The sequence below is a fragment of the Columba livia genome, chromosome 1, assembly GCF_036013475.1.
Source record: "Columba livia isolate bColLiv1 breed racing homer chromosome 1, bColLiv1.pat.W.v2, whole genome shotgun sequence".
NCBI lineage: Eukaryota > Metazoa > Chordata > Aves > Columbiformes > Columbidae > Columba > Columba livia.
The window spans coordinates 172,605,938-172,633,660 of NC_088602.1; the positions used below are offsets into that span (position 1 = coordinate 172,605,938).

The 27,723-nt window shown below is 50.4% G+C and overlaps 1 protein-coding gene across 3 annotated transcripts; it reads right to left on the minus strand.

Moving 5' to 3' along the window:
- Positions 1 to 3,435: 3,435 nt before the first annotated feature.
- Positions 3,436 to 27,047, minus strand: MGAT3 (beta-1,4-mannosyl-glycoprotein 4-beta-N-acetylglucosaminyltransferase). 3 transcript variants are annotated; one of them, XM_065046895.1, is made up of 2 exons: positions 26,777 to 27,047; positions 3,436 to 10,117 (listed from the first exon to the last, which is right to left on the minus strand). In XM_065046895.1, exon 2 carries the CDS (start codon positions 10,114 to 10,116, stop codon positions 8,608 to 8,610), a length of 1,509 nt encoding a protein of 502 aa, XP_064902967.1. In that variant the 5' UTR covers position 10,117; positions 26,777 to 27,047; the 3' UTR covers positions 3,436 to 8,607. The 3 variants fall into 3 exon arrangements, with proteins under 3 accessions (XP_064902967.1, XP_064902972.1, XP_064902960.1); XM_065046900.1 differs by lacking the exon at positions 26,777 to 27,047 and adding an exon at positions 21,406 to 26,705; XM_065046888.1 differs by lacking the exon at positions 26,777 to 27,047 and adding an exon at positions 11,152 to 18,190.
- Positions 27,048 to 27,723: the final 676 nt, after the last annotated feature.

Consider the following 27,723-nt stretch of genomic DNA (forward strand, 5'->3'; position numbering starts at 1 on the left):
GCTTCTGGACTCCCAGCATCACGTGGGATTTCGTCCTATGTACATGTATACAACCTGAGAAGGGCAGAGCTGCCATATCTTCCTTTTTTTAGGTGAAGGTGCCTATTGCACATCTTGTCCCATTAAGTCATGGGTCCTTAGGTAGATTTATTTCTGTCCTATTTGGGGAAATCTGCCTGGTTTTGGTTTTGCAGTAGTTTGACGTTCACTTCTGGGTAACAGTTTGAGTCAAATGCTTCTAAAAACACTGGGAACCAAACAGAAGTGGGTAGATGTTTTCTACCTTCTTTTATTTTTGCGTGTGTGCCTGGTTCTTAGTAAGTGCCTGAAGGGGGAAAAAAAACCCAAAAAAGATATGACTGATGCTTAGTTGCTCACTCTTTGGAAAGTGTCCAGACTGTAGAACAGGGCTAAAATGCCAGGAAAGTGTTTGCTGCATAGGGGCAGACTTATAATATTTGATTTTATGTATTCTCTGGGTAGCATGTTTTCTTTAATTTGGGATCCTGGAGAAGTAATTTTAGGTCTTTGTTCAACGCAGCTTAGTTGCTCTTCTTTTCAGTTTTCCTTATTTTTAGAAAGGTAAAGTGTGGTTCTCAAATTAAATCGTTACTGGGATGGACTTCAGCCAAGAGGATCCATGGTTCAAGCTGTAAGGCACGGGAAACCTAAGAGTAAAACAATGGAGTTTTATTTTGTATTTCATTTGGCAGGGTAAGGAGAAATATGGCCTTGAAAGATTTGTATTCTTACATAGCTATAACGTATTTCAAAAAACAGCAAGGACTGTTTTCTGTTCTCACTTTGCTAAAAAAGCAAGCAAACAAACAAACCAACAAACCCACCCAGAAATGCTGGAAATGTCAAGACTGCCAAATTTTCCTTAGTTCCAAGTAAGGATTTGTGTTTGGGGTTCTCAGAAATGCTTACAGTAACGTCCCAAACACGAGCTGAAGTGGGTTGATCCTTTACCCTTTTGCTGATGTGCTCATCCCCGCTGCAGCTACAAAGGCAAAGCAGCAGCCTTGCTCCAAGCCCGGCTCCTCTCCCAAGAAACTGCGGGTGATATCCCTCATGTCAGCGCCTCACTTCAGTGACCCAGAGCCCTTTCTCCACACGGGACAGCTTTGCGCCGCTCCTCTGAGGCCATTTTGCAGCCCCAGAGCAAATCCCTGCAAATCTTGCTCCCAGGTTTGGCACGGCTGGGAGATGAGCGTGCCCGTGAGCCACCAAAACACGTGCCACTGCCAGGAGCAAGGAGATGCCTCCCTTCTGCCATGGCTGTGGCCAGATCCCCTCAGTGGCAGTGACCTGGAGAGCAGGGCAGCCAGCACCTGCAGCTGGGACACGTGAGCACAAAGCCATTTGCTGGTGACACTCTCCAGGGCTGGGGTGACTCTCGCCCTGGCTGCTCCACAGGCTGCTGGCCAGCCAGCTGAGACCTCCTGCTTCCCCAGCTGAGCCGCTAAATCAGCGAGATTTAAATATATGTGTGTATATATATAAAATTGGACTAATAATTAAAAATTAACTGTCCCTGCTAAACAGCATATTAAGCTGTGCCCTTACACAGGGAACAAATGTATCCAAGCAACAAAAACAAACAGCCAGCAAGCCAGGCTCTTGGTATCCCCTTTCCAGCTTTCTAAAAGGTGCTGTAAGTTTATATATCGAAGTCACTGTGTTTCCAAGCATCCGGGTGCTTGGAAACAGCATGTCCACCCCCCCAAGTCAGCAAACCTGCTGCAGGCGTGGGTCGGGAATCCGCCAGAGCCAGCGCCTCCATGAAGCTGGAGGATCTGACCCTGCCTGTGCCCACTGAGCAGTGCTGCACTGAGCATCCCTGACAAACAGCAAGAGCTTGGGGGAAACAGCCTATTTCCAGGCAGGTCATGCCACAGCCCCTCCACGGTGCATCTCCTCATGTAACGCCTGTTGGGGTCCTGAAAATCTGTAAAACACACGGGATTTATTTGGCTTCAGATGGCTTGCATGCTGCTCGTTCAATATGGCACTTAAGGTTCCGCACCCAGGATGCACACTGCACATACCAAGATCTCTTTTGATGTCTTGAGGGAGTCTCAAGACATCAAAAGAAATAAATTTTTTCCAGTGAGGGTGGTGAAACACTGGCACAGGTTGCCCAGGGAGGCGGTAGATGCCTCATCCCTGGAGACATTCAAGGCTGGATGGGGCTCTGAGCAACCTCATCTAGTTGAAGATGTCCCTGCTCATTACAGGAAAAAGGTCCTGAGTTCTGTCAACGTCTTATTTTAAAACCTTGCAAGAAACTGAAGAAATGTCATTTATATTAGTTCTTAAAATAATATAAATGTCAGTAAAAGATTTTGTGTTGGAAGCAAGAAAAATACATGGAAGAACCTTTGACCCAGTCAACTCTCATTTCTTAAATTGTCTTGCTAAATTGCCATTGGCCTTATCTTTCCCTCTTGAAAAACGGAAAGCTCAGGCATTCTAGCAATCATCTATTTTTAGATTGTCACTATTCTGGCACAAAAATATGGCAATCACTAAGAATACTAAAAATTCTTGATAGCAAATTTTAATTGTTAATATTTATTCCAGGTCTTTTGTTCCAGAGACAGAAGCAGCATTAAGCAATGTACAATGCAAGTCTCCAGTTTAATGGAGACCATTCCACAAGAGAATTGAAAATGTGAGACTGATGTGGAAGAGAAAAAGAAGGAGGAAAGTGCTGGATCTAATGATTATAAGGAAGCTAATCTATGATATTTAGTCACTATCTCTAAATGGGATCAGGAATGAACCTGAAGTGTAAGACACTTAAAATGGCAAAAAGTGAAATAGCTATAAGATATCATATAAGTTTGCAAAAGGTCCTTGCCAAAGGCACTTCTGAGACCAGATGCTTAGGAGGATTCAGAGCAGGACCAGGCTTTGATACTGACTAATGGGAATAGCCAAAATTACATGAGATGGGTTTAAAAATAAGCTAAAACAAGGAGGTCACATTCTCTCACACAGTGTGCTGAAAAGTCAGCTACCAGAGAGACATGTCTGCAGTGGGGAAGGTTTAATTTGGGGCTGCAGGGTTTTTCCAGCTTTACTTGAAAAAGTGGATGCATCCAAGGGAGAGGAGAAGGTAACAAGGGATCCCTTCACGAGCAGTGATGCTGGTTCCCACCTCCACCAGCTCTTCCGAAAGCCCCTTGGCAGCCATCGTTCCCCACTTCTGTGCCTGTACTACTCACACTCACCTAATATGCAGAAGATCAGGAGTCTGACGTGGGCCCATAAAATCAGGAATCATGCCCCAAAACAGCCAGGCTCCCCCTCAGTCTCCTCAGGAACACGGTCCTGCCAAGGTGGAAAGCAGCAACATCCCTTGCTCTGTTTTCCAGCAGCCCCTCTGCCAGGTGATCAGAAATAAAAGCTGCCACACACACACACACCTTGGTTTCCTTTCATACTTTGTAAATTTTTTATTTTTTTATTATCTCCTCCTTTTAAACATCCCTTTAAGGGCGAAATGAAATCCAACCATTTACAGAGAAAATGATTTCAGAATGTACATTTGATTTATCCTTACAAAAAGTTCATTATTACTTGCAGTTTATAAATTACAGAGTGGAAAGGAGCTTTGCAGACACTCCTAATTTCTTTTTGTTTTTTTTCTCTTTTATTTTTGGCAAATCCACGCATTCTTTTGCCAAAGCAGGGTGTTCTGGGGCTACACCACCAGTAGGTCCAGGTGGACCCCAGGCATGGAAGCGCTGCTGGATCACCTCCAGGATGATACTGCATCATCATCCGCACAGGAAGGAAAAAGCAGCAGTTCGAATTCTTAGCCTCAGAGTATTCCAGATCCCTTCTTGAGCCATTATCTGTAGTCCCCAAAGCTTTTAATGTCAGTGTATTGCATTAGAAACAGCTCCCCTTTCTTGGTGCTGGATCCAAGCCCCTCCTGCCACCCCTTACCTCCAGTTCCCCCTGTTTTCATAATAAGAGCAAGTTTGTTCAACATTTCAGAAATCAGAAGGAAGGTGGGTTTGGTTTTTTTTTGGGGGGGAGGGGGTGGGATAAGAGACAACACATTGATGAAGGGATTTGGGAACCGTTCTCCCACTCACTTCCCTCCTTTCCCACCAAGGTTTGAGGTCAGTGAAGCCAGGACAAGCCATCCCTTCCCTCCTCACCACCTGTGTTCACTAATAAGACCAGGGGTGACCCTGGACACGTGTCATCACAGTGCAGAGGCGCAGCAGCCACAGAGTTCACTGGCACGAGCTGGGAGATGGGGACAGAGCCCAGGGGATGTTTGGGAGAGGAAAAGACCCCACCATCCCACAAGGATACACTGAAGGGGGGCAGAAGGGAACAAATACCCATCTGCTCTGACATGCTCCCACCACCCCAACTCATACATTACCCGGAGGGCAGAAGGTCCCCTCGTTTCCCCACCACAGAGACGCAAAGAGCAGGCTGGCCTGAGCTGCATGACAGCAAACACCTCAGCAGGACACAGGGATCAGAGAAAGCAACAGTGAGAGTGGACCTGAGCATGTTGCCCTTCATATCAACCACACAGGCACCAAACCACACCATCTTTTCTGTCCCTCACTTGGGTACAGCATAACCCCCAGTCCTCTGGGGGAGCAGAGACAGCTGACCTACCCTGTTCCCTCTGCTTCCGCAAGCTCACCTGCTGCAGGTCCAAAGCGCACATCCTCCCCTTCACCTGGGGTGAAGGAGGAAGATGAGCTCCCCACCCCAAAGCCATGCACAGGCACACAATCCCTTTTTTAGGTGAAAAGCACAAAGAAAGGCAAGAGATGGGCAGAGAGAGAGAAGCGCAGGGCTTGCGGATGCTACACACTGCTTCACCTACTACGTGGCCCTCATTTGCACCAATTAATTTGAAGGTGGAAAGGTTTTGGGCAAGAAAATGCACAGAGCTGAAAAGGGCCACAGGGAAAGGCTGGCGATGCTTAACCCTCCTCCAGCAGACGTCTTCACTCCCAGAGCGGCAGCGGGCACGTGGCTTCGCTGCTCATGGCTGCAACAACCAACAGACATCAAGCTCTGGTGGCCTGATCCCAGCTCCAGCCCAGGGGCAGGATGTGTTTTTGTTCAGTCCTTCCCTTCTCAAACCTCAGTACCTGGTTCACACACGAGCAAGGAGCCTCAATGCTCGCCTCAAAGAGTTCCACGTCGGGAAATGAAGATGTGATACACAAAAACCTGCCTCCTCCTCTGCCTCTCTCACCACCCCACACCCCCACACGCTTTTGGGTTCCCTCTTGTGCAGGTTGTCTGGGAGGGTGGCTGTTCCCCCCGGCTGTGGAGGTCCCAGTGCAGCAGTACAGGCAAGGCTGGGCACAAGGGAAGCCGCCACCTCGGGAAATCACTGTGCAAAAGTCAGCTTGCTAGTCCACGTCCCCTGCAGGGACAAGAAGGAAGGTTTTTAATGACAAACACTCTGGCTCCCTAAGGATGACAAACACAGGGTTAGTCAGACAAAAATTAGACAGAAATATTGACTGGTTTGGCCTTAAATCAAAAATTGTTTAAACGATTCTTGAGAAATAAGAAAAAAGAATGCATTTATTCTGTAAAGTCCCTTCCTCCCACCACAACAACAGTCTGTTTTAAATTTAATTCCCTAAGAATAAGGAAATCAGTAAGTCCAAGGGGAGGACAGGGCCAGAGTCCTGCAGAAGAGTCCCAGTGCTGCTCTTCCAACAGGACCTTCTTCTCCTGCCCAAGGGGGCAGAAGGGAGAGGAAATTTGGAGGAAGAGGCAGAGAATGATGGAGAAAATAATGGAGGAGAGGGGAGAGAAGGCAACAGGCTGTACTTCAGGAGTAGGAGATCCAGATATTGCAGCTGTGGGCTCATCTGAAACTCAGAGCAGAAAAGGGTCATACCTCACTGGTGAAACCATGACTTGCAGCGTGCTAAAAATCCCCCAAAACACCCATGCACAGGAAGGGCTGCTATCGGGGTAGAGGCTGCTCTGTAGAAGATAATGAGGTGCAGCCCCAGCACACATGTACTTCTTCTCCTGATTCACAGGGCTCTGGTGCTGCCAAAGCACCTATGCACAGACTGACTTCTCGTTCTGTCGTGTCTTCAGCAAGGCCTGGCACTGGGCTTGTGGTGTTATGTCACAGACCTTTGGCTTTGCCTTATCTCACAGTGTATCTTAGGCTCCCTTCCAAGAATAACAATGAAAAATAGCTTCTTCCTTCCATACTTTACTGCTACTGAATCCCATGAGCTGAACCCACCTGCTCTCCTGCAGCTGCCCCTGGAGAAAGTGCATTCCCCTTGCACTGCAGCCTCAGTGCCACTGCTCTCATCTTGCTCAATGCAGGTTCCTCCTTTCTCAGCTGGGTCCCCATTTCTCTGTAATCTCTCTATGCCCAAGAGCTCCACGCAGCCACTTGGCACAGGGACCCCATAACTGTGACATGACTCCCTCCCTTCGTGGGAAGAGCGTTCTGCCTGCTAAAGCTTCTCCCTTCACTCAGTTCTCAAAGGGGCTTTTCTTCCTGTAGGGAAGACACATCAGAAGTGAGAATAGTGATTTACAAAACAACAACAACAAAACTCAAAAAAGAGGGTCCTTCAGTTCTTCTAAGCAGTGTTCATGGCACATGAGATGTGGAAGGAGCTAAGATGAAATCCATCTCAGTTTGATCAGAAAAAGATGTTCATCTTCATTCTTTTCTAGTTTCAGTCTTATTAGGCAATCAGCTTATTTTTGCTGACGTTTCTCACTTCTCTAGGGAGGGGAATAGGAGAAAGAAAAAGAGATCCAGAGATAGGAATGAGGCACAAGGGTGGGAATGGGCTGGACAACATAGAAATATGGAGCCCTGAGTTAACAGCAATGGAAACCCTCCCGCTTCAGCACAGCTGGCCTGATGTCAAGGTCACTCTTCCTGATGCCAACAATTTCCTCCTCCTCCATCATATGATCCTCACTTCTCTGCTTGGAACATGAGGCTAACAGAGCAAGTTCATAATGTTTTTCACCCTCTGCCCACTACAGCCCAGGCTCCAGGCAGCCTGTCAAGCCATCTGCTAAGGAAGGGTGGTAAGGGTGGAAACGTGGATCTGCCCCCTCAATCAGCTGAATCAACCCAATGCAACAACGGGCCAGATCCTGACTACCCACCACTGGCAAACTCTGAGCAAACACTGGCCCAGCCAGCTGCGAATAATGTCATCCTAGATCCCCTCTCCTCTGCATGGCCCAGGCTGCACATGCTCTCTGGATTGGATGGCGATCCTAAAACAGGCTCTTGGTCTCAGGGGGAGCCTGCCGCTTTCTCCACAAGCTCCCTCACCCCCTGAGAGTAGACAGATGGATCTTGTGCTCAGTGTTTCCCCACAACACCCATCTCTGACTCAGAGCTTTGCCCTTCTCTCCCTTTTACCCCATGGCAAGAAGGAATAGCCAGCACATGTAAGGAGCAGCCCTGCAACAGGCACAGCCCGTAGGGTTGCAGAGCCAGCCAGAGTCACGCAACAGTCCCACGTGTGTAGCACTATGCAGAGCCAACACTCTCGCTGGCCCTCTCCTGTGAATCCCCCGAAAAGTCATCCATGCTGAGACAGATCACAGCTTCTGGATCCCACCATTTCCTGAATGCACACACACAAGCCCAACTATGTCCCCATCCCCCCCAATACTGGTAACAAACGCCCACGTGCATACCAAAACCATGCATGTTAGCACTCATGCACATAGGAAACCATGCACTTGTAAACGTACACTTCCACCATCTAAGTCTCCTGCAGCTTATCCCAGCCCCAAAAGAAGCACATACTGCAGGGAAAATGCTTCCGCTTCTGTGGGCCAAGCCAGTGCAGTGTTGCAGGGGCAGGGGGGAAAAAGGAGTTTAGAAAACAATAAAAATAAAAACCCAGCTTTCTCCTCTGCTTCCCATGTGCCTGCTCCAGGACTGGTAGAGCATCAGGCCAAGACACAGCCCAGGACAGATGCATTAAGCCTGCGGGAGAAGGGGAGAACACCTTGGAAGCAAAGGATTTCCCTTCCCCAAAATACTCTTTTAATATAGAGATATACAAAAAAATAAATGCATACTGAGATGCTTTTGCACATTCACTCATCCAAAAAATGCCTGCGACACATCTGCACACGTGACCACTCACATCAGTTTGTGCCTGCTGACTCACACTCACATCTGTGCTTGCTCTGATCCACAAAGGACGAGGGTGGATGGGAACAGCTGCCCTCCCTCCCCTTGGGACCCTCCCAGCCTCCCCCAGAGGAAAATCCACCAGCTGGCTGCAGAGATTCTCTCCAGCCAGCAGGAGAGGTCCGGGAGATGGCAGAAAAGGCTTTATGCTACTGCCAGAGTAGGTCCCCAACATCTCTCCTCCTGCCCTTCACACAACTGAGGAATTTGTGTGCTCAGGGTCAGCCTGGGATGAAGGGAAGAAGAGAAGGAAGGGAGGAAGGGAAGGAGGGCAGACACCCCAGAATGGCACACCCCACCCACAACCAAAGAAAACCAAAACAGGAACGTATGAAAACATCTGACTCTTTCCCTTTGTCGTGAAGTTCTGATTTCCCACCTGAGCCCTGGTGGCCTCACCCAGTGCCCTCTGTTTTTCGGTAGGGGTTCTCCAACAAGTAGCGGAACCGCTGGTAGTTCTTGAGCAGGTATTTGGGAGCGTACATCTGCTCCTTGGGGTCGGCGGGGGGATACTCCTGTATAGTACCATCGAACCAGCCACCAGTCCGGATCAGCTCCCGGATATAATTGAGGTCTCGTTTATCCTCATAGTCACCCCAGCGGGGGAAGTCCCCGTTCTGAGCTGAAACCAGTTTGAAGTAGATCCCCTCTGGGGTGAAACACCATGAGCAGTGCCAGCCAGCAAAGTGGAGTGGGCTGCCCAGCGACCACTGCACCAGGATGTGTCCTGTGCTGTTCTCGTACTGACGAAAGCCAGGCATGGTGTAGTACTCGCGGCGTCGCAGACGGATCCCATCAGTAGCGTAGACGGCCTGCAGCATCCCCATGGTGCAGCCTGAGACCACCTCCAATGTGCCTGGTTGCTTCCAGAAGAAGCCATAGAGTGACTTGCGCATATGAAAGGCGAAAGGCTCCGTCCAGCCATCGTAGAGCTTGAGGAAGAGCACACCATCACGGGCTGGGATCTCATCGGCATCATCGATGACAAAAACATCATCCGGGCGCAGGTTGCGGAGGCGAGAGATGCCATCCCGGGTGAGAAAGGTGCGCAGGTAATCATCAGCAATCCAGCCGTCCTGGCGGCCGCCAGGGGGGAAGTGGTCCAGGAAGACGTAGAGCACCTTGTGGCGGATGTAGTCGAAGGAGCCGTTGAGGAGCATCTCTCGGAACTTGAGGGGCCGCGGCTCTCCGTAGGCTGTGAAGTTTGACTCGCACACCACAAAGACATCCACCACGTCTCCCAGCTCATGGAAGCGGACATCCAGCAGGTCAAACTCATGGTTGACGTTGATAGCGTTGATGACCCTCCGAGGGGTCACCCGCGGTACAAGACGGTCCTTGGTGGGCAGGTTGGAGTACTGGACCACAGTAGGGACCCCACAGCTGGGGCCGTGCCAGCCTGGCAAGCAGACACATTCCACCCACTTGCGCCGCTTCGTCGCGCCGGCGCTCAGCGGCTTGCGAACCGGCCGCCCCGAGGACGCACCGTCCCCTTGATCCTCTGGCCGCCCTCCCACGGGTGGCTTCTCCAGCACCTTGGTGCCTGGCTTAAAGCAAACGCCACCGGCTTTGGTACGGACAAAATATTCTGTTGTGTCTTCCGACAGCACGAACTCAGCTTTGTGCAGCTCTTCGCTGGCTCTGCTGGGAGGCAGGGGCTGGAGCAAGGGGGAGTGTGAGTAGAGGGGTGTGCGGAGGAACTCGGCACCCCCGGGCTCAGGGCTGACCTGAGGGGTGACGGGGGCATTGTTCCAGAAGAAGCTGGAGACGAGGTTGGGACTAAGTGAAGCCAGCTCCCGGGGGAAGGTGACATAGGAAAGGGCCTTGAGGAAGTGCAAGAAGGAGATCAGGCAGAGACCAGCCATGCAGAGAGTCAGAAAGAGCTTATGGCGTCTCATCTTCATCCTGTGGAAAAGCCATGAAAAGGAAAGTCACATTCAATCGTTACTAACATGCAAAAAGTTTACCACTGATTGAAAGACAGGTTGGGGATGGGAGGAAGCTGGTCCAAGTTCAGTATACGTCTTTCGAGACTTGAATCCAAGAACTACTCCTCCCAAACCCTGCCATCTTCAGTAGACCTTTTGCCCCAGCGGGGTTACACCAAGGTGAACTTCTACATCAGTCACAGTCGTATAAACTCATAAAGACAAGAAAAGCACTGGTGACAGAGTAGAAAGCCAGGAAATCCAAAATAACAGGAACTAATGATCTAGTGAACTTGCCACACTCGGCAGACTTGTCCCTACTCATTGATGGAAACAAAATGAACACTGCACTCCTCAGGCCCTGCGTCACCAGAGGGTTGGGGGGAGACGAAGAGGGAGCAGGAGGTATGAGAGGGAGTAGGGGATACATGGTTGAAACATGACCAGAGTGGCAGTTTTAAAGGACTGAGATCATTAGCCATGCTGCCACAACCAGGAAAACCCTACACTCCCCAGATCTTTTCCGTGTTTACTCAACACACACCCTAAAAACCACTCTTGTTCGTAGGAAGTGCTACCCAAGTTCACATGGTGAACAGGAAAATAAAAATACAATAAAGATTGTCACCTTTACTCTCCTCCTCTCCTTTTGAAGTCCACTGTATGTTGCCCTTTGCTTTAACCAGATTCTTAGGGTTTTTTTTGCATCTGGATCAAAGCAGCTCAAATAAACACCTGGCTGTCTCCACTGGTAATACTGTCCATCCTGACAGATCCACGCTAGACCAGCAAGAAGCCAGTGGTGGAGAGCCCCTCTTTTCAAACACCACAAAGTATTGCCTTCATCCTCAGCCTACACCACCCGCCCTCCTCCAGCCCCGGCAGGGAGTGCAGAGCTGCTGTCAGGTGGAGAAGTGATTGAAAACTATAATCCATGAAGAAGACAAAAAGACCAACCAACCAAAAAAGAATGAATTAAGGTCACCTGAGGAAAGAAGAAAAGGCACTCACCTTCTGCTCCTTAGAGAAGGGAAGGCTGGTGCAAAGGTGAGCAGAGGAACAAGGTCACACAAAAGCCCTTTGTAGCACAGAGGCTTTCTTCTCCTCCCAGGAGCATGAAACCCTCCATGCAGCAGCAGGTGAAGAGGCAGAGACCCACTCCAAGCCCAATACATGCAACATGCACCACTATGTCCCCTCCACGGCACACTCCTCCACAGTGGTTCTGTGCCCTGGCACCATCCCCCTCCCAGGGCCAAAGTTCCCAGGAGGCACCATACACCCTGTGGCATCACTGATAAACCCTCCACCCAGTGCCCAATGGTGCTGGCAATGTCTTCAAGGAGGCTGTCCCCAACCCTGGGGGACACAAGGCAGCTACCCCATGCCACCAGCCCCACACCTGGGCTTCTTGTGGCCACGCAGGCTCTGGGTGTGGGAGCAAAAGGAAGAAGCACCCAGCCCACTCCTACTTCAAGTCAAATGCAAAGCAAATTTACTGATTAACTTGAACAGAATTTAATACTGAAGTGGAAAGCCATAAAACATTCAGACAGATGGCAACTGCCCAAAGGAAAACATATCCGGCTCTCAACATGTGCCTTTGATATGGACTTTGTTAGAGGGGTTGTCCACGGTTATACCTTACAGCTCAGGGACAAGCTTTCCTGGGCACTTTGCAGTCACCTTTTAAGTGAGAAGCACCACTGACACCATCCCCCATGCTTGGGTGGCAGGGTGAAGAGTCTCACGTCAAGCTCTGAAGGGTGGGACTTGGGCCTGAAGCTAGTGGGAAAGTTACAGCATTGACATAGGAAGAAAAAAAATCCCCACAACACATAAACCAAACAAATATATATATTAAAAAAAGCTTGATCCTCTTTGTTAATGTTTATTACAGTTTTTTATATACTTCAACATGCCACAGGTCAGCAGAGGGGCAGGGTCCTGGTGTTGTGTGCCCCCAGGAGGCCATCTTGTCAGGCAGGGAAGGAAGAAATGGCAACTCTCCTCAGGAGACCACACCAGGGCAGGCCCTCACCTCCTGCCACAGCTCCACAGCCCAACTTCACATGCTTGGTTGTGGCCCAACTGGTGGGAGGCCATCTTTGTGGTGGCCCAGCCATGAAGGGGCTGGATGTCCTCCCACTCAAAGCCATAAAGGACCATCTTGGGGACTGCTGGCAAGCCTTCTTCATGGGGGCAAAACAAGGGGCTGCAGAAGCCCCCCAAGAGCATCTCATTGTGTCCAGGGCATTTTTTCTTAAGACTCTGTTGATGTCTTGCTGGAGCAGCGAGATCACTTGCAAAGTAGAGGAGTAATCGGTGCCTTTCCTTACATGTCACCAGCTATTGTTCTTTCTTCAAGTGTGGGGAAGAAAAGGGCACAAGGAAGCTGAAAACGCTGAATTAGCAGCAACTGGCTGTTAGGAGATAACATCCCTTGCTGGTTAATTAGTACAGCTTTCTCCAATCAGGTATCCTGCACTTTGAGGTTTTACCTCCAGACATTGGGTACCTCTCAGATGCTAAAGCCTGGGCAAGACGAACAGCTGGCCTGCTCCAATAAGGCAATTTCAGTGGCTGCCAGGTAATTCCTGCTTCACTCCATTTCCTACAGGACACTTAAATGCAGGGCAGCCAGGTTCCTCTGGGCCAGCCCAGGTGCTGAACGAGTCACATGAAGCACATCTCCATCTTGTTCCCAGCTGGCTGTGACACCATGCAAGCCACGGGAAATTCCAAGACAAAAGGTCATAACTCTTGACATTCAAACTGCTTCACTTTCCTGGGGTGTGGCAATTCATGTCAACATAGCAGGATGCATGGTTTTAGGAGGTAAAGCATATTTTCCTCACTTGACATTTGCATACATCAGTATCTGTCAGGCTCAGCAGCTCTTCACCCGCTGGCACAGCTCAGCCCGTTCAGAGCTGCCCTGCCTCCCGATTACACCGTCTGCACCCAGGAGAGCCGGGCTGGTGCGCACAGACCTCCCTGCAGCTCTGCCAAAGCAAGCTGGCCCTGCAGTACCCTCTGCTGTTTTGCTGCAGACATGTCCCAGGAGGCAACTTTCACTGCTCAGTTCTTTGTTAGTGAGTAGGAACATGAACACATTTCTTATCCCCTCCTAAAAGAAGGGAAGCCAAGAAGCAAGCCACATCCTCTTTAAAACCTCTTCCCTGGGAACCATCTCCATTCTCATATGCCAGGGATTCCTTTGCCAGGGTGTGGAGAGAGCTCCTGCACCCTTGGGTGGGCCAAGATGCTAAAATCCATCACTCAGGTATTCCTTCCCATATCCTCTGATCAGTGCTGCAGTGAAAGATGTCTTTGAGTGGCAGCTAATTGGAGACAAAGGCCAGCAGGGGAAGAAGATGTTATTACCCTCCTTCCTCATCCAGAACATTTACATGTGGTGGAAAGGAGAATGGAGGTACCAGTCAGGGAGACATCTCAGCTTATCATAAAAGAGCCCAGCTACTCTGTCACAAAGCAGGCATCAGTTACCAGGAACACAGAAGACAGCATGAAGAGCTATTTCCCTTCTGACAATTGAGTGAGGAGGGGGAGAAAAACACAAAACAAAACAAAAAAACCCAAACAAAGAAAAAAAAAAAAAATCAACCTGAGTGACCAAGTTACTGTCAGGTTAAAAACTACAGTGAGAAAAAGCCAGGAGGAGTATGGACAATCAGATCCATTAAGACAAAGCTCTTTTGGGAACATACAGTTATAAACCCCTTCAGCAGCATTCAGTCTCAGCAAGAGAAGAAGAAAGTTTCTTTTTGTAAGGCATCCCTTGCTTGAAGAAGTTCTGTCCCTACCATGCAGGGGAAGGGCTTTCAGAGAAGGAGTAAGGCTAGAAGTGAGTTATCTCCAAGCACCTGTTAACATTCTATTTTGCCATTATATCAAATGACCAGTTGATTTATACCATCTTGAAATCATACCCTGATTTTCAAGAAGCCAGAAAGACATGCACTGCTAAGAGCTGGCAATGCACCAGTCCTAATGTTCTCTTGTGGAGGACACTGGCAAGAGGCCATGCAACAGGCTGCTGGCTGCATGACACCCCATACTCCATCTCATTAGGGCACAGGACTCCCTAGACCTCTCCTGTGGTTACAGGAGAAAAACTGCTGTGGAAAACAAGTCAGAATAGAAGCTTCTGTTTTATCCCTGATACAGAGATGCTCATCTCCTCTGCCTGAAGTTATCCCATAACACCCATGCAGTAACATATTTGCCCATCACTCAGGCACTTCAACAGAAAGCAACAATTCAAGTTAGAATCGCTTTCACACAGCAGATTAAAATCCAGCATGATTTGATCCCCCACTTCAGAGTGAGGGCCAAACTCCCTCTCTCTCTGCTCCAGCTAGAGGCAAGTGAAGAGGCTCCACCCTTGAAGTGTTATACTAGTCCACCTGCCCTCCACAGGACACGGGCATCACAACACACATCAGGGTCACAGTACCCCACAACACTCCAACGTCTCCAATTACTTTTGTCCTGCAAACACCCACAGAAGTAAGGAGAAACTATAAAAACCTACTATTTGTCTACAACTGAAATGTGACTAGCTCAGGGACAGCAGGACTGTGCTTTGCTTAAGGATTGAAAGAGAAGATTATCCTACAAAGCTGGACAGGAGGGAAAGTGGAGAGGAGTAGGATGTACCAGAAGGTAGCTGGGGCTCAGCAATTCTCTCACGTGACAGATGCCACACTGTTTTCAGGGACTGCAAGCAAGGAGGATGTCAGCCAGCAGTTCCGGCAGTCACAGTACAAGGTCTATCATTTTCCATTCAAGCTTCAAGGACAGAATACAACATTCTTCTGCAACCTTCATCAAGAGCTACTGCCCACAGCGCTAATGCAAAATAGCAATACCTCATACTATGTGTTTCCTTCGCAGCTTCGAGGCAACTGACCACAAGGTGCAACTGACTTGCTGCCAGTACAACCAGCTGGAACAAGCCATCCAGCACAGATACTCTTCAAGTAAGGTCAGGCTAAGGGAGAGCCAGGCTCTGTCCTAAGCACCTTCCCACCCTTTCAATAGAGAGGTGAGCAGAAATATATGGTGACCACTCTTAGCAGGTTGTCACAACAGCATCCATTTGACTTCCACAGCTGCCATCTATACACCACTAATTAATGGGTGCCATCAAGCCAGGAAGAAAACTGGATGGAGAAAAACAAACAAATGACAGCTAAAGGGTGAATCTACACAAGGTAATGAATGACAAAGTTGGCCAGGGAAGAGGGAAAGCACAGCTGAGAAGCCAAGGCATTCTCTTCACCTTCCCACTGAAGGCAGACATGTGATGTATAATACATAATGTCAACCACAAGCCTCAGGATGGTGTTCAAGGACTTGCTAGTCTTCAACTGTCCAGAAGCATCTGTGGTCAAAAAGAAAACAGGTGTCTCTTCTCACACACACTCTTGTAGGAAAACAAAGTGCTCCATGCCAGTAGCTATGATCTGTTGCATACAGAAACTAAGATGGATGCAATACAAAGCCTACAGCTTTTTAAGTACTGTGGCAGCTCACCTCTTCAGCTCCTGGAAGCACAGTACCTTTGGACTCCATGCTTTCCACAGGCCTTCACTGTTTCCACTGTTCTCTCAAGTGCCTTGTCCAGATCTTTGGTAGGCTAAGGCTCAGTTATTTTAAATGCCACAACTCTAGCTGCAGTGAGATAGCTGTGCACTCTGAGACAAAGCAGCTCTTAAGACTCTGTACAGAACACATGGGACCCAGTAATACAATGGTCCTTATTGACAGGATTTTGGCTCAAGCCTGATCTTCCAGAAGTCAGCAGAATAGACCAGCATCTGAACACCTTCAGAGTCCATTAAAAACCCCTCCACTTGAACAGATTGTTCTTACTATAACTACCATATACTAATAGCAGCATAATTATATCATTCTCCAGCCCCCGGTTTAAAAGAAGATCTGCTCAAAGAAGACTAGAAAATTCTACTGAAATCCAATAATGGCCTATGCGACAACAATTTAATTTTATCCAAGAACTTGGACATCACAAGGATACAGTACTACATGCTAAAGAAAACTTGAAACTGTATTTCCAACTCCACTGGAATCTTTCAAATATTCTTCTCAGCATCCTTCAGCTGTACAGGGCTCTCTTGTAACTAATCTCCTCTCTCCAGCTAAAACCAGTCTCACCATAGGAACTTCCATGGTTCCAGAGATGCCTCAGCACACACTGATCATTCAGATGCTCTCAGAAGCCACGGTTTAAATTTCTTAGCACCACTGCTCTAGGCGCTCCTTCACTTACGCCTGATCTCCTGGAAGGACTCTTGCTCAACCCTGCTCAAAACATCTGGTTCCATGAAGACTGCTGTGATGGGCCTGGAGATTGCATCACGTCTTGGCTCCAAGCTCAGGTCTCTCAGGACACCAGGGTGTCAGGCATGGCTCATTGCACTCTGCAGGACACACACGCACCCCGAGGATGCCAGGGCTTTCTCCCAGCCAAATACAGCGCTGCTGCTGCTCACTGTTGCAAGTGTGCAGCAGTTATAGCAGTGCAAGATGGAATTGGCTGGTTCTCCTGCTCCTGTATTGCAGTGTCTTACAGAGAAGGAATGTTCCATCTTGAGATGATGAATAGGGAAAGGGGACAAAACTACACACAAAAAAGAGCAACTTATATCCTCAGACAAGCCATAGGGTAAGCAAAGTAGTATGTAAGAACTGCCAGCTAGTCTCAGTGTCTTGCAGAGAGGGACAGAACAAAACCATTTTGTCTGAGGATAAAAGAAAATTACGCTTTCAGAGACCTCAAGTGAGGCATGTGGTAACACAGGCTGTTGTTTCATAGGTTCTCTCCCCTCACTCACCACCTTCACAGCTCACCACCCCTCAGCTGTCAGTTGTATGAATTCAAGTTGTCAATCGTATGAAAATCTGCTTTGTAACACCAAATCAGCAGATCTAACTGGGTTAAAAATAAACTTCAAGAAAAAGCACCCAGGCATGGGAACAGCAGTTGACCAGCAGAAACTTTCTAAATTACTTCACCAGTTCACTTCCCACCAGAACTGTGGTATCATGTAGATACATCCCCAGATACTAAAAATTACAGGGCTTTAAGCACTGTTCAGCTACCATGAGCTTGCTAGCTCCTCTCAGCAGCATCAGGGAAGGAGCACATTTCAAGTAGGGATCTGGAAGAAGCAGCAGCAGGTAGCTACTTCCAAAGCAGACCCTTGCAGGCAGTCCATGTGTGCCAAGCAAGTGGAGTACGAGTCACAAATCAAGATTACCCTCAGAGCTGAGGGCCCTTGGGTGAAGAGCACACATGTGCCAGACCAACACTTGCACATAAGCCCTGTGCAGAGGACAGCAGGACAGTTCCTGGGGACAAATGAACAGCCCAAACAACAGGAAGGGGCAGCCCGGACAGCCCAGAGGAAGGTGAGGGGAGTGAGCACCCTGTGGGCCCAGGGAGATGCAGTTAAAGGAGGAAGGAGGAAGGAGGCAAGAAGCGCTTGATGCCATGGCGATGGGTAGAGTGCACAGACCCACGCAGGCAGGCACCACCTTGCCTCCAGCTATTTTTGAAGCGGGTGGCAGTTGTTTGTGCATCCCCAGGGATAAAAAGCTCTCTTAGACTGATCAAGAAGGGGAGTAATTAAACCCCAAGGAAGACAATAAATAAAGAGAGGCCATGGAACAGCAGCAAGATCCTAGAGGCCACAGAGAAGAGCTGGCCCTCCATCCCTGCCCTCTTTCCTGCCCCATCCATCACCAACCACTTGGTGTTTGGCAGTATGCTCACTTTCCCACAGTAGCCGATCTATTACTCTTTGGAAGAGCGTTCCCAGCCTCTCCCTTCCCCTCTTCCCAGGCCACAGGGGTCCCACTTGGCAGCCCCCAAATCCCTCTTCTCCTCTGAATGTCTGGTGACCAGCCAATCCCATGTAAAGAGCATTAACCCCTCTTCACCAGGAACAGCCAGCGAAACCTGACTCCATGCTGGGAGGTTTCTCTAGGGTGTCTCTCCTCACTTATCCCCATCCCCAAGACCCCTCCCCCCTTCTCTCACCTCTTTCCCCTTTCCTTTTATTTCTCAAAAATCAACTCCAGTCCTGGGAGTGTCATGTCTTCCCGAGCATGTTACACGAACCCATGGGAATTTTTCTTGGACCAAGAACAGACCCTCATTTATTTGTCTCTTCTGCCTTTGTTCTTCATTTCCTCCCTCAAGACGTAGCAAGACCTCGACACAGTGCTGCCTGGATCCCCTGCTGCCACTTCACTTTGTTATTATTTCGGAAAGAAAGCACTGATAGGCAGAGAGCTCTTCAATGCCTTGCCCCAAGGCAGAAGTGAATCAGGCCAGACTCTCACCTCTGGGGCGGGCAAAGGGCACGGGGGCTCTGCAGCGCACCTCGGGTTTGGGCTCGCAGAGACAAGCCCCTGCTTATGTAATGCTTCTGATTGCAGCATCACAGCCCCTCCGATTAAATCCATACGAACCAAATCTTCAGTAACAGCTCTGTGCTGGTAACAGGCATATGGTACCACGAAAAGGGTCAGTTTCCCAGAATGAAATCAAAAGCCTCCTAATGCACTTAACTCAGGGTCACATAAATCTCTCTTCTGCCTCCCACAGATGGCTGGATCTTGTTTACAGGCATTGCAGCAGGCCTGGGTCTCAACAATATGTTTACTTCTTCTGTACAAACATTCCCTTTCACTAAGCAAAGCAGTACCCTGATCTCCAGATTAAACCGAACGGAAAGGATTGGGAGCAGGTCTATGGGGAAAGAGCCCATCTTCATCTGTGAAATCAAATGCCATCCTGGACATCACTCAGGCTTTGGGACTACTTGGATTCACATTCTTCCCTCACATCGCCTTATTTCTTGAGAAGGATGAGGGAGAATTTTGCATTTATCCAGTTGCTGACATCGCTGACATAAGGTAAAACCATTTGATGAAAGAAGTTTGATGAAGATCATCAAACCATTTGATAAAGAAAGGAGTTTATTTCAGGCTGAGGAACCTGAGAACCAAGCTGGGGCCAGGTGGCACAGCATAGCTTGTCCAAGGGACATCTGGTGATTGTCTGGCCAATGCATTCCCAAATGCAAAAGCCACAAACTGACACAGTGCACATAAAAAACAGGGAAGCCAAGCATTTCTGCTCAACAACACAGTAGACAGAGCAGTTTACTGCCACAATCACTTGATTACAGGCCAAGTTCCTTTCCCTCCCCACCCTCAGCCCTTTCAGGTTTCCAGTAACATAAACATTTATATTGAAATTAACTGTTTCTGAGAAGTCAGCTGCCACAGCCAGGTCAGAAAGGAAGGAGAAGATAACAAAATTAATACGCAAGACCACCATGAAAATTGCTGGTGAAGAAGGATGTGTAATGCAAAGATGGAAGCCACAGTCATGTTGAAGTAGCCAGGACAAGCAGGACAGGAGCAGGACAGCCCATCTCCATCGTACAGCAACCTGCCACAACGAGGTAGAGAGCCAAAGGGTGTGAAGCTCATACGTGGCTGGAACAGGTGCTCAGCCCACCCAGCTCATCTTCACAACCCTCCTCTGCTGCAGAAGCCTGTAAAAAAACTGCCCCAAGTCTCCCTCCGCCCTCAAATGGTTGCTCTTCTGGATTTAATCACTGAGAAATGATGGGAATTTCATCTGCACAGTTTGCTACTCAGCCACCTGATCTCTCAGGTCTTCAGGTCCTGATGATCTCTTGTAAAGTCCAATGGACTGTGTCACGCCAAAGCCAAAAAACACTTGGGCAGGACAAGATTAGCCTTTGATAGACAAAAAAAGCTCTCAAGCATCTGAATGTTTTAGAGAGCAGGCCCAATGATCCCTGCCCCAGATCCACAGCACTGTAATTGAGTCAGGGACCAAGTCCAAGCACCAGATTCACTGTCTCCAACTTGACACCATCTCTTTACTGTAAAGACAAGGCTCTGAACTCAGGAACTTCTCGCACAGTACCAAGCCACGGAGATGCTTGACAGCACCACACACCTGAGTGACATGGAAACCAGAACTGGATTTTCAGGGTGGTTCAGCTGCACAAAGGCATATGCAAACAAACATGGGCAGAAAGGAAACCCACAGCAATTCTTGCTAAGTGACAGACTCTGGATGCCTGACAAACTCCCCTTCCCTGCCCCCCAAGCACTCACGGGAAGCAAGAAGACTCTGTTCCAGAGCACAACTGCACTATAAATAATTTAAGACACTACTAAATTATGCAAAAGCAATCCCATCGTCCCCCTGGCCAAGCTGAATGCAGGTGTGGCCAATCCTTGCTCCAAAAGTTGCTGCTAGATAGGGATTTCGAGGCCACAGAGGCTCCGTGCCAGGAGCACATATCTGAGAGCACAACAGTCACTTGCTAACAGCCAGGCCTGCACTGAACAACAGCACGACAGGAGGTATTTGGGGACACAGCACTGATGCTGAAGCAGCAATTCCTTTAACCCACCTCTTCTCCAGAGACCTCACATGGCCCCAGAAGAAAAGCAGCAAATGGTGTTCCCTTCAAGTGAGGCTGCTTGGTACACCTTGCCTCCATTGATTGCGGTTTGCTGGCGAGAGCTGCAGCTGGACAGCCCTGGCACAGCGAGGTGGGGAGCAGAGAACTGCTGGGGTAGGTGAGAAGGAAAAAAGGGAACTGAAAATGCTACAGAGGCAGTAAAGTAGTACCAGTTTTGCTAGCACAAATACCGTACAGGGAAGGCTGAGCTGAAAGCAGACAATCTCAGTCTGCCTTTCTGCCTCACTCCTTTACCTTCGGGAGATGTCGCCTCTCTGAATATCAGGGCCACCGAGGTTTCCCTCAGCAATGGGGTCATTAAATAACAGCGTGCAGCTCATGCTGATCACTCCAGGGCAACGTTCTCCTGATTTACCCTGCCCTTTGCTCTGCCTCAGAGCCAGCCCTCACACTACAAGCTCCACGAACACAGGGCTTCTCATACACATTGAGCACCATCCACTCTCAGCCCCTGCGCAGGCAAACCCTTCTTCCAAATTCCCTACCTTTCCCAGCTCCCGCCGCCTCTGAGGTCTGTCTGTGCCCAACATGCTCAGTCCGCATGGGTCTCCATTCTCCTTTCTCCCTGCTGCCCAGCAAGAAGCATTTTGTGCCAGAGGAAAGAGGAACTGAAAACACTGCCATAGCCCTCTCTTCAGGCTCAGCACAACCAGCTTAAAATCTCAGGGCTCCAGCTTACCTTCCCCTTCTTTCTTAAAGGGCTCAGCAGCCAGGAGAGAGAGAGACTCCCTTTCATGTCTCTTTCTTTGCCACGCTCTCTCTCTTGTTTTCTGCTCAGTTCCAGCATCTGCATGCCAAAACAGGGGATCCTAGCGCAGATAAAGTCAGCGTAGCAGATACCTGCGTTCAGATCACAGGTTTCACAGTTGCCGAAGCCGTTATGCAGCGCCTCTAATTTGCATTAGTCTTACAGTATGCTTCAAATCTGCTCGCTGCAGCTTTGGTATCGGGCAAGACACATGCAGCAATATCCTGAGATAAAAATTACCACAAAGCCTTAAAGAGATGGCAGAGTCTGATTCTGCTTGCTAACCCTGGCCCAACCTGTTAGGATTTACAGACCAAGGGGAAAACGGCACTCCAAGGGAAAGGCAGCAGGGAGCTGGGGTTATAGATTGGGCAGATCAAGGAGGAGGCGATATCTCCGTTGAAAAGGGCAGCAGGATCCAAGCAGTGACTAGAAAGTTATCGATAACCCCTGGCTCAGCAGCTGCACCTGGCTGTTCTCTGGGATTTCTGAGATGGCCACATCAGCAAAGCAAGTCCGGAAAGCGTTGCACTTCAGTTGCTGCTCTCCTGCTGAGCCCCTGAGCACATCACAGACTCGCTCCATGCCTCAGTTTCCCTGGGTGGGAGATGCGAGAGACACTCTTCTACTCCAGGTAAGGGGCTTGCCTAATTAAAAGAAGCTTAATGGGTTGCTTTGAGGCCCTTGGAAAGAAACCTTGTCATAAAATGCAAGACACAGATGATCCTCAAAAGGAAGAGTTGCCTCCACTGCCTCTCTCCCTCTCGACAGCCACATCCCTCTCTCCTGCTGCCTGCAGCTTGTACATTAAAGGCTGAAAGACTACTGGCAGATCTCAGTTTGATCATACCCCAAAGCCATGGCTGATTTTTTGAAGAAAAGCCTATTTAAAAACAGACCAGGACGCTCCCCTAGTTGGGGAAACATGGAGTATTAACTGAGCTCATCAAGCTCCTTATTCAACGGTGGGGGTTCTGTCAGTATGAAAGGTCAAGGCCCCCGCAGCAAGCAGCTCAGGTCACTTTTCCTATCTCAAAGCAGGGAATAATCACTTCCTAAATCACAGCTCAAGAACAAGCCTTTGCTTTTTGTAAGGCAGCCAGTTTCCTTCATGCTGCTTCTTCCCTCAGCCTGCCTCATGAAAGCTTGGAGTGCAGTGCCACACTCCCTTTCACCCATCAGCTCTACCAGGCAAGTTTCTGAGCACAAAAATACACCTGCCCAGTTTCGGGTGTTCAGAGGTCTGAAAAGCAGGAGGTACCTGTTGTGCTTCAGGAGGAGCTCAAGGGAAGTAAAGGGTTTGCACTCCAGGGAGCACCAAAAAAAAAAATCAGAAAAGGAAAGTAATCATTTTTTCTGCTTTCCTGAGAGCTACAGCCAGGGATGAAGGCATGGAATGCTCTTGTGTACCCTACACCACTGCTTCAGCACACGGCATCGCTTCCCACATCCTCCAGGAGAAGGGGGAACTCAGCAGCTCTGTGGTTGCAACTCTGCCCTAGCCCCTGGGACAAGCACCTGGTCCTGGCACCGCACACAGCATTGCTGCTGTGGCACCACACTGACCTGCGCAGCCCAGTCCTAGCAACACGCTTGCCTAACTGTATCAAAGCACCCCAAACCTGACCTGGAGCCACCCACGATCCCAGGGCTGCCCCCTGCATGCAGCTCTGCCAAGGCTGCAGCACCGACCCCACAGCACAGTCCACATGTGCCCTGCAGATACACCATCACCTTTCCAAGAACATCCAGGATGGGGAACAGCAGGCATTCCTCAGATGCACCCCACGTCCCCTTGCATTGCACTGACCCATGTGCCTATCTTCCCCAAATTTTAGATGCCACTGTTAACGCTTTGTTGTAGTACAAGAGGATGCCATCCTGTCACCAGGACAAATATAATACAGCCTGACCTTTTGTTGCAGAACTGATGGGTGATAGCGACAGTAGGGAAAAGCAAGTGGGGACAACTATCCACACTCTTCTACACTGAGGTCTGATAACATGAACCAGTCTTTTCAGGCACCTTACAGTAATCTAGAGATATGAAGATGCCTCTTGTGCCAGTCAGTACGCCCTCCACCATCCTTTCTGTCAGAGTTATTGTCAGCTGTACCAGCCTTCGTTAGCACCACCTCCTCCAGCTACATCCCACTGATTGGGTCACAGATTCCAACAATGTACAAAGGGCTCATTTTAGAGCAACTAACCCCACCTAAAACCTAATCAGCCTTTAGAAATGAATGCTGGCCCAGCTTGCCCCATCTATCCACCACCAAATCCCTCCACTTTCTTCCTCCACCTTTATGATCCAAGGCAGGGGTAGGGGAAAAAATATCAATTTGTGATAGCAGGTGCACCTTAAAGATGCTATTCTCAAGACAGAAGGAAGCTCAGACACTGCAAGCTGAAAACTCAGCTACAAACCTTGCCATGAAACAAAGTTATTTCTGCTTGCTGACAGGTCAAGACAAGGGAGAGACAGAGAGAAAAACCTTTTCTGTCCTAAGGTGTGTCCTTCATGCACTGAACATGCACAATAACATCTACGCACGCTGTCCCCATGACTGCTTATACACACCACACTTATTGCAGGCATAAACTCTAGAGAAGTACACGCATTTCATAAATGCATCTGGCAGCACCTGTGTGCATTGCATACACCCAAACACCCACCCATGTTTGTCACGCAAGCATCCCTTAAAGACACGCAATAAGCATGTTACACCAATCTGACAGGCCATAAAGTCACACCATACTTAACCAGTTGCGCGTGGGAGAAGGAGAAAGATAAACACAAAGCATATGAGAAACACATGAGCACACAAACTTCGCAGGTACGCTCCCCAGGCAAACACACTGGCTGTATCTGCGCTTGCTGCCGTGTGCCTGGCTGAGGTTAACCAGGCTCTGTGACCACAGAGCAGCCTCCAGCAACTCTCCAGACCCACTACCCCTGTCTCATGTTGGGCACGAGCACCCTAGATAAATGTTTACAGTTGTGAGCATCCTGAAGCTAATATCCCTGCAAACACACACACTATTTTCCACCTCCTCCTCTTCACCTCCCTGCTAAGGCAACCCCTGTGTGCCACACAGTCAAATCTTTCTTTTTCCAATCTTACCAGCATTTGCAGGGAGGGAGGGAGGCAGGTAGTGGCTCAGCGCCTGAACCCAGTTTCAAAATGGTCCACCATGTTCTGGGCACCTCTGATGAAGATAAGCCCCAGCAGCACCTAGGACCAAAGGTCTGCCCACACGCAGGGCAGCAGCTGGCCCACTGCAGTGGGAGTGGGGCAACAAAACTCACCCACAGCTAGCCAGAATCCCGCCCTTCTCCTAAGGATATAATTGCTGTATCCAGGGCACTAATAAACAAGCTATGCAGGCATCACCAAGAGTCCTCGCAGGGAGCAAATGTTATACCTTGCAGTGAATTTCTTACCACTACTGCAAAAATCACCTGAGGGTGTAGAGGAGCTATAAATCTTCAAGGGACTTTATGACATGAAGTGGCAGAGTCACAGCTTCACTCTTCTTCTGCAGTTTACAATGGTTTTCATTTAAAGCCTGCTTTATGATGCTACAGGGAGGCTGCAGGAACCCCAGGAATAGTTCACAGGATCACTCTTCCCCCACCCCAGCTTGGAGGATGTGTTTCCAGCACTACTACCAAGGCTGAATAAAAGCCAGCACAGCTATTACAACAGTTTAGGGGGGCTCTGGAAACTGGAGGTGTGCTGGGGGGTGGGAACCCCATTGGTTTTCCCTGCCCTCTGAGATGGCTCACCACTGCCTGAGGGTCAAGCAATGGCAGGTCCTGCACAATTTCAGCTCTTCCCAGGGGAGCTGGCAGCAACCAGGCTTCAGCAATGAGGACTTGTGAGTGACTCCCAAGTCACAGGCTCCAGCTGGACTCAAACACCACTTCTGCAGGTGGGATTTACACAGCATAGGAGCCACCCTTTAGGGGAGGGGGCCTGAAAGGTTCCCACTGACTCACACCCTGCTAGGGTGGGGGAGACAGGGGCAGGAGTAGGCAAGAATTTGAAATTCAGTTTGCACAGGGCTGGGGGGTTTCCAGTGACTAAAGTCATACTTGTTAGCATTGGTGTCACTGAGTGTTTTCACAGGGTTGAACTTCCCACTCAAGGGGAGGGATTTGGAGTTAACTAGAGAGCCATTCTCTAGAAGGGGAGGTGCTCAGCACCCACACCATGTGCTGCAGACAGGGCAGGCTCTCTGCTGACCCAAGCTCTGCCCTAGGGTGAAAGGGAGAGGTGCAAGACCCCAGCTTCAGCTCGGGCAAACAGGCAAGGCTCCCAAGCAACCCAGGCATGCTCACAGAAACACAGCCTGCAGAAATCCCCAGAGGAAAACCACAGGCTGAGGCACCAGGAGCCTCTCTCCACTCCACGCTCTCTCCCTCGCTGAGCTGTCTGAGCAAGTCTAGAGCTGCAGCAGATGCTGTGCTCCCCATCACCCTTACCACACTCAACCAGGGAGCAAAACTCTCACAAGGACAGAGCTACCCCAGCCTGTGCCACTCCAGCAGGACCTACAGCTATACCCAGCCTGCAGACAACCCGACAGCCCTGGAGGAGCAGGGAGAACTTGGGTGCCCACTTCCTTTAGTAGCCAGCCCCCAACACGCAGGGTACTTGCAGCAACCTGACACAGAGAGAGCAGGGGGAGAGGTGACGTTTGATGATGATTATACACATATATTTGTATGTATGTTTTCCCTCCCACACACACACTCCTGTTACTCCTCCTTGCTTGCTGCAGGCTTGGCACGCATCCCCAGCCCGTGCCCTCCTCGCAAGCCGAGATGGGCCTTCGCTGCAGTGCCCTGGCCGGAGGCTGCCTCCATCCCCGGCCAGCCCGCATCTGCGGGCAGGGGCTGGCAGCATCGCCTCCCTCCTCCCCAGCGCCGATGCTCCCTAGCAGGGGATGCCGGGATTATGGGGGGGCGTGGGGAAGGGGAAGATAAAATAAATAAAAAAAAAAAACACACAAAAAACAAACACTAATATAAATAAATAAAGAGCGGGAAGGTGGGGGCTCGGCGGGGGAAGCCTCTCCGGCAGTGCCCGCAGGGGATGACGCCGCACCCCCCGGGCCGAGGCACAACTTGCAGGTGGCAACAGCGGCGGGAAGGGGGGTACGGACGGAGTGGAGTCCCGCCGCCGCTGGCCGCAGCGCCCACCGCCCCGGAGAGGCTCCAGCGGGGAGGGCGGGTGTGCGCTGCCCCCCCCGCCGCCCCCAGCCCCACCGCCCACCCGCTCGCTCACTCACTCACCCCCGGCCGGCGCAGCGTCGGTGCCCGCCGGGCCCCCGGCGGGGCGAGGCTGCCGCTCGCCCCCGGCCCGCCCGCCGCCCCCCGGCATGGCTCGGCGACGGCCGCGGCGAGGCGAGGCGAGCCCGCAGCCCCCCGTCGCCTTCCTCCTCCTGCTCCTCCTTCCCCGCCGCGGAGCGGAGCGCAGCGGCCCGGCACCTCCTCCCGGCCGCGGGAAAGGATGCGATGCGCAGCCGAGCCCCGCCGGCAGCGGCGGGCAGGGCTGCAGCAGCCCCTTTTGTGCCGCCCTCCCCGCCTGTCTCCTCCCCCGGCGCGCCCGCCCGCCCCCCCCGGGGCACGGCCTGGCCGCCCCCCGCCTCTCCGCACAAAGGAGCGTCTTGTGAGGGGGTCCGGCGGTCCGTGACAAGGCCGAGGGTGCGTTATTGAGCGAGCTGCGGTAGCGAGTGCCGGGCCAGGCGGTGCCCCCCACCCCCAAAGATGCTGCGGGGTCCAGGCAGAGCCGCGCTGCAGCCTCGCAGCCCTACGGCGGAGCCGGCGCCTCGCCGGCCGGCAGCATCCCTCCCCGTGCCCCGGGGGGGCAGGAGCATTCGTTGTTTGGCGGGAGGGAGGCGAGGCGAGGTGGAGATGTGCGAGCTGCTGTGCCCAGCGACATCCAGGAAGTTTTGCTGCGGTGCCAGAAATAGAACCTGCATCTGCTGACTCTCAATCCTGCTCCCCAACCGCAAAAGCTGCCTTTTCTTAATTCAACTTTTCCCTGCCTTCTTCCTCATCAGGCTCATCTTTGGAAGGGGGAAACAAAGCCAAGCCAAACCAAAACAACCCTCCCGGCCGAACGGCACCGCTACAAACATGCTGACACGCAAGCGTGAGACCTCACCTATTGAGGCCAAGAGTTAACGAGAGGTCAAAAGGAAGCCCAACTAGAGTACACCCTTCCTCACAATTTAACG